The sequence below is a fragment of the Sporobolomyces salmoneus genome, assembly GCF_050403485.1.
Source record: "Sporobolomyces salmoneus JCM6883 DNA, S_salmoneus_JCM6883_v1_ctg76, whole genome shotgun sequence".
NCBI lineage: Eukaryota > Fungi > Basidiomycota > Microbotryomycetes > Sporidiobolales > Sporidiobolaceae > Sporobolomyces > Sporobolomyces salmoneus.
This window is the reverse complement of record NW_027481087.1, coordinates 66,378-73,279: the sequence shown is the minus strand read 5'-3', so window position 1 is coordinate 73,279 and position 6,902 is coordinate 66,378. Positions and strand designations below refer to the sequence as shown.

The window sequence follows — 6,902 nt, the reverse complement described above, 5'->3', positions numbered from 1 at the left end:
GAAACCGTTGCGAAACGAGATTCAATCAGAGCGCGAACGAGTCTTTCGTTTCTTCCACTCTCCTCTCCTCGCAACTTCCATACATGCCTCGCGCTCCAACATCGAGTAGAAAGCTACCATCACCTTCTCCGCCTATCCTCGCATCACTCCGTCGGGAGTAGTCAGAGGGAGTCACGCCCGTGCGGCGAACGAGGATTCCGCAACTTCGAGTCGCTCGTCAAGTGATTCGGCTCCACAGTTTGCCGGGGACGCCCTCCTCCACTGAATGTTGAGATATAGAGGTACACCGGTTCGAAGAAACTGCCAAAAAGTGTAACCCCTTCGCGAGAGATTCTGCGAACTTTTTGATTGGATTCCTTTCTTACTCGCTTCACACCGCATCTCGACGGCTTCAATATTCGACTCTCGACTGGTTGCTTCGAAACACCTTCGGACTACTGCTGCGGACGAAAGCAGAGCGGATACGTTGGGACGAAGCCGGAGGGAATCTTCATCAATCAACTTCTCTCGCCAGCACAACATCGCAAGTAGAGACCGCCGGAAGCAACTCCAGGTAAGTACACACGTTTGAGAGGCTATACGTCCTCGCCAACGCTGACCTCGCGCCCCTCCACAGAGCCGAAATGGTCGGATTGTTCGCTCCACCTCCTTCAGCCGAAGACAGCGAGCGTGAAGCGGTTAAACAGTCTCTGTTCTTACAAGTGAGCTCGCTTGTACATCTGCCTCGAAACGAGAGCTCACGATCACCCTCAAACAGCTGAAAGCGATCACAGTTCCTCTCCTCGACGCCTCGCGCTCTCCCGTCAGCTCTGATTCGACTAGGACGATTCTCGATCTCCTCAGACGACTGGAAACAATCCTCGACGAGACCCCTTCCTACGCATTCAACCCTTCCCTCGCAAACTATGCCTTCTTTCCGCTCACTTCTCTCCTTCAACCTCGACCAGACGGAGTCAATCGAGGCGACCGTGTATTAGAAGCTACGATGCAGAGCTTGAGGGCGCTAGTAGAGAAATGGAGGCGAGCGGGAATGGAAGAGCGAGTCAGGAAAGAGCTTTGGACGATGACAATTTTGACGCTCGGAGGACCGTTAAAGTCTCGCGAAGGAAGCAAAGGGAAAGAAGTCGATCGAACGGAAGAGTCAAAGTTAGCAACGGTTCAAGTACTCGAGGCGTTGATGAAACGACAAGAGGAGGAGGAGGAGGAGGAGGAAATCAGCGCGGACCCGACGTCTTCTCAGGATCCCCCTTCCCTTTCGATCCTCTTCCACACTTTGACCACTCTACTCGCTCTCGCCGCCGATCCTACCTCCCTCGTCCAGCTTCAGTTATCTTCGATCTCCGCTCTACGCATTCTCACGACCGAGTATCTTGCGCCGAAACCTTGCCCGACACCTCCCAGGCCATCTTCCCTTCTCGCGACTGCTCTACCAGGAATGGCTTCGACTCTCTCACGAATCGCTCTTTCGAAACCACCGAGTTCGAAAATCTCGCTCGAAACGCCAACTCGCAAGCAAACTTCGCCCGTTGTAGTCTCGGCCCTCCGTCTACTCGCGTCACTCGTCAACCTCAGCGTCAGTGATTCAGTCACGAACGAGTTGCGGACAGAAGGAACGAGCGAGAAGACACCAAACATGTCCCTCGAAGAGCTAGCTCGCGATCTGGAGGATTCGCCAGCGACCCTTCTCGACGACGCCGAACCACCCGAACCTTCACATACCGACTCTACGACACCTCCGACAGGTCCGACGGTACCCACTCCCGCCTGGCTCGGTTTCACCATCTCATCCCTCTCTTCGCTTCTCAACGCCCTCTCTCCTCTCACATCTCATCATTCTCCGGATGTCCGCATCGCTCTCGTCGAACTACTCTCGGAAGTCGTACGCAACTGCTCTTCAACGTTCGGCCCCTCGCTCGAAGGACCTCTCGAGGGACTTCTCGTCTTGTCTCGCGACGAGTGGGATATCGTCTCTTCACCAGCTCTTCAATCTCTACTCGATCTTCTCGATGGCTCACACGCGTCTCCATCCGCTCCTCCCCTCCTTCTACTCGGCAAGATCGTGAATCGACGGCTCGTCTCTCTACCGCTCGTCTTGCGAAAACGCGACGAAGAATCGATACGACGTTCGGCCGGAATCGTACAAACCACTCTCGATATCCTCCCCGTCAACAGTAACCAAGAGGAACTGGTATCGAACGTCGCTCGATGGAGTTGGAATCTGTTGGGGTCTTTCGAGCTGGAACGAGTCGTTTCGACGAGAGGTGGAAACGGAGCAGGACTCGCTCTCGCATGGATCAAAGAGGGAGTCACACAGACGGACGATGAAGCGGACTCGTTTCCGCGACTTCGCCTTCGAAACATGTACGACGATTCGACGGTCCGTTCACTCGACGAACTTTGGTCGTCGTTCGGAGCTGGAGCGGCACGATGCGATAAGGATGACGTTCTACTCGAGTACTTTTCAGGAGTCGCTCTCGGACCGAGGAGAGGGGAAGCTGTCGCGACGAACGCACTCTGGATCGTCGAAGGAATTTTGAAAGGGTTGTCAAAGTTAACGATGGACAAGCGAAGGAAGAAGTTGGTAAAAGGGGTGACTCGAGCAGTTATAGGATTCTTGGAAGATCTCGAATCCGAGGAAGAAGAGCAGGAGGAGGAAGTACTCTCTGCCGAGATGGAATCTCGTCAAAAAGTCGACACGGCCTCACTCACGGGTTCAGTCGAGCTCGATAACCTTCCAACGATTCAACACAACAAAGGAGTTACTTCGGTACCTTCCCTCGCCGAGTACAAGCCTGTTGTTTCCCGAACTACAAATTCTCAAGATCGCGCTTCGCACCGAATCCTCCTTCTTTCCCTTTCTCTCCGTACCCTCGCGACTTCCTCGTCGCTTCTACAATCTTCTTTCCGACCACTTCTGCTCCCATCGCTATACCACGTCCTCGCCTACAGCTCCTCGACGTCTCACCCATTCCTTCGTTCACACGCTCAAACGACTCTCTCGGTCATCGCCAAGTCGACGTCCTTCGCCTCTTCGCAAGATCTCGTTCTCTCAAATGTCGACTACGTCGTCAATTCGGTCTCACAACGAATGAGCGTTACTCGATTGGATCCTTCAGCCCCGCTCGTTCTCGTCGAAATGATTCGCCTTGTGGGGAAACCGATCGTTTCAATCGTGCAAGACCTCGCCGACGACGTATTCGAAGCTCTCGATGACTATCATGGGTACGAGGATGTCACTGTCGGACTTTGGGCTGTACTCGACGCTCTCCTCAAAGTAATGGAGGAGGATCTTCCCAAGTCGAGCGATTCGAGTTCTGCCACCTCGACCGAATCGACGTTTGATACGTTCAAGAAATGGTTCGTGTGCCGAAAGGAAACCGTCGAACAAAAGGAGGAGGAGGATGAAGATCGAAATCCGCGAAAACCGTTCGAGTCGGGCTTCAAGTCTCGCGAGGAAGATCCAGCGGAGGGCTCTACCGAATTCCCAGAGGAATCTGAATCGAAACAAGTTCCCGCAACTCGACCTCAGATCGTCACAGCACAGATCCTCTCGAAATCCCTCTACTTCCTCTCCCATCCCTCTCCATTCCTTCGCGGTCGGGTGCTCTCTCTCCTCGCTTCCGCCGTTCCACTTCTCGCCCGTCCCTCCTTCGAATCGCAAGATCGTTCAGCCGACCTCCTCCCAATCATTCACCGAGCCTGGCCTTTCATCCTCAACCGTCTCGTCGATTCCGATTTGTCCGTCTCGGTCGAAGCCGCAACTCTCGTCGAGGCACTCGCGGAACACACTGGAGAATTCATGTCTCGGAGGATCCTCGAAGACGTGTGGCCTCGATTCCGAACGCTGCTCGCGAAACAAGAACTCGACGATACTTCTTCGGCTCTCCCTGGGTCGACTCGTTATTCGAACTCGCATCGCCTTTATCGGTCGATTCTCAAGACCCTCCTCGATGCCGCGAGACACGTGCCCCTCAAGGAAGACGTGCTTTGGGAACAAGCTTTCCTCTTGCGCCGATTCCTCGCGAGTTCGGTTCATGAAGAATTGCAAGATCTCGCTTTGAAACTGTATCGATCACTCGGAAAGATCAATAAGGATGCAGTTTGGCTCGTGTTGGCGGGGACGAAGGGAGAGGTGGAAGGACTACCAGAGTTTCTCTCGATGGACAAAGTTCAATTCGGTGGTAACCTTGATTCTTTGTTGCAGGAACTATAACCTGAAAGATCTTGCTCTCCCTCGTTGGACTCTGTCTGCGGACCTTCGAGAGAACTCGGGACTGCGCTTGCCATCGAATCGTAAAACGAACGCGCCGAATTGAAAGAACGATCACGGATCAGCTCTCAGCCTCGCCAGTTGTGTCATAAGGGAGGACACTGACAGAAAGCGAGAATGATTACACAGATAGCAAGTTATCGAAAGAAAGCGACGAAAGGAAAAGAAAGAACTACAATGAAAAAAAGAAAAAGTATACTCGAACCCGTCTGCTTTACTTCTCGCTCTAGACGATTTTGTCCTCATGTTTTATCGATCGACTTCACCGAATACTGCAGTCGAGAGGAAGGCGGCGTCAGTATTTTTTATGAAATGAGATGAAGACGAAAGGGAGACTGACCCAAATCCATAGTTCTGTATGATTGAGACACGCGAAGGGAAGAGCGAAAGGTCAGTATGCGATCATCACAAAGACGAGAGCGTTCTCGAAAGAGTTCTGTAACCGAATAAATTTACCCGATGATAGCAACCACTATTTCAAGGGAGAGCAACACGACAATCAGTCTCTAGTACGAATACGGAAAGGGAGAAAGAGAGAGAGAGGGGGGTTGTGAACTTACTATCGGGAAGCCAATGACCACGAGCCATGAAATCAGCACCGGCCAAATGAGCGAATCCGGGAGCACGAATCTTGCATCGGTAAGGACGGTTCGAACCATCCGATACGAGGTAGACACTGGAAGCAACTCAACCAATTTGTCGTCGGCAACGCGAAAAAAGAAAGACAGGAAAGAAAGGAAGACAGGGGAAAGAAGGAGAGAAAGGAATGATGACGAACCCCATTTCTCCCTTGGGAGCTTCGATCGCAGAGTAGGTTTCACCGGGAGGGACAGAGTAACCTTCCGAGAAGAGTTTGAAGTGATGAATGAGGGATTCCATCGACCTAAAAAAATCACTCATCCCAATCAATCAGCTCCCTACTCGTTCACTTTCTCGTGAGATCAGGGAGAACTTCAACTTACTCTTTCATCGAAGCCCTCGGAGGGGGAACGATCTTGTGATCATCGACCTTGATCTGACCCGAAGGCATCTTGTCGAGACATTGACTAATGATCCTCAACGATTGACGGAACTCTTCAACTCGACACAGGTATCGATCGTAACAATCTCCGTTCTTGCCGACGGGGACGTCGAACTCGACTTGATCGTAGGCATCGTAAGGAGCAACCTTACTGTGAACCGAGTAAACATCGAGTAGAAACGAGGAGTCAGAAAGGAAAACGAGAAAGAAAGAGAAAAAGGAAGGGAGAAGAGACTTACCGAATATCCCAAGGAATTCCCGAACCCCTCAACATAACTCCCGAGAAGGAATAATCTAAAGCCTGTTGAGCCGTAACGGGTCCAACTCCAACCGTACGTTGTTTCCAAATACGGTTACCCGTGACGACTTCCTCAATCTCGTCGACTCGGTTCGAGAACGCCGAAGCCCATTTGTAGATATCTTCGAGTAATCCGTGAGGGAGATCGTACGCGACTCCTCCGGGTCGGACGTAGGCGGCGTGGAGACGGGCTCCCGAGACTCGTTCGTAGAATTCCATGAGTTTTTCTCGTTCTTCGAAACCCCAAAGGAAGGGAGTGAGAGCTCCGACATCTATTGAGCGATTGTGGGTCAGTAGACTGGCAGGATAGAATGAGTAAAGGGAGAGAGACGGACCCATTGCGTGAGTGAGAACAGCCATCAAGTGGTTGAGAATTCGAGTGATTTCTCCGAAAAGGGTACGAATCCATTTCGCTCGTTCAGGAACCTCTGCAGAAAACAAACTGTCAGCCACGCCGCTGTCTACTGCGAAGAAGAGTCGAAAGGGAGCAGAGACTGACCGATATTGAGTAATTTCTCCACGGCTCTCGAATAGCAAAGTTCGTTCGTCATCATCGAGACGTAATCCAATCGATCGAAATACGGTAACGCCTGAGTGTACGTCTTGTACTCGATCAATTTCTCGGTTCCACGATGCAAGAGACCGATGTGAGGGTCGGAACGAAGGATCTCTTCTCCGTTCAATTCGAGGATCAATCGTAAAACTCCGTGAGCGGCGGGATGTTGAGGTCCGAAATTGAGCGTGAAATGACGCATAGCTGAATGAGAGAACGTACGAAGGGGGATCAGCATTGCGAGTTGGATGATGAGATGAAAAGGCCCAATCATCGGAAAGAGAGATTGAAAGCCGTCATCTCGACTCGGGAGGTGTGGAATGCGGCTTACCTCCAGCTTTACCAGCATCTCGTTCTATTCATACGCAACAAGCGTGGTCAGCGATCTCTCCGGTAGCGTGAGAAGTGGCACACCTCTCTCTCGCGATCGAGAACTCTCATCTCTTCCGCTCAAGACCGAGTACCTGAGTGAGAGCTAGAACGTACCAGCCAAGATCTCATGAGCTGTCCTGTTGTGTAAATCCTCTACCGTTGCGTACTCCTTCGATGCCGGAGGTCGAGGAGAAGTCGCCTCCGTCGCCAGAGTTCGACTCAACAATGAGGGAGCTGAAGCCGAGACCGAAGAAGGTCGGGCGAGTTTCGCTAGTGGTCGAGCTGCTCGGAACAACATTGATCGAGTACCCGGAGAAAGAGGTGATGAGGTCGAAAGTCGAAATCCGCTCTCTCAGAATCTCCTCCTCTCTTCTCCTTCTCCCTCTTA

The 6,902-nt window shown here is 52.0% G+C and overlaps 2 protein-coding genes across 2 annotated transcripts; one reads left to right on the top strand and one right to left on the bottom strand.

Annotated features, from left to right (window-relative positions):
* Positions 1 to 623: 623 nt before the first annotated feature.
* On the top strand, positions 624 to 4,213 carry TTI1 (Tti1p; the record flags this gene model as incomplete). Its single annotated transcript, XM_076634946.1, has 2 exons — positions 624 to 701; positions 758 to 4,213. 2 exons carry the CDS (start codon positions 624 to 626, stop codon positions 4,211 to 4,213), a joined length of 3,534 nt encoding a protein of 1,177 aa, XP_076485095.1.
* A 306-nt stretch (positions 4,214 to 4,519) lies between these two features.
* On the bottom strand, positions 4,520 to 6,812 carry JCM6883_001818 (NADH-quinone oxidoreductase subunit D; the record flags this gene model as incomplete). The annotated part of the gene is made up of 11 exons (XM_076634945.1): positions 4,520 to 4,542; positions 4,611 to 4,624; positions 4,727 to 4,742; positions 4,831 to 4,946; positions 5,049 to 5,153; positions 5,233 to 5,442; positions 5,531 to 5,861; positions 5,925 to 6,017; positions 6,089 to 6,346; positions 6,474 to 6,497; positions 6,629 to 6,812. 11 exons carry the CDS (start codon positions 6,810 to 6,812, stop codon positions 4,520 to 4,522), a joined length of 1,374 nt encoding a protein of 457 aa, XP_076485094.1.
* Positions 6,813 to 6,902: the final 90 nt, after the last annotated feature.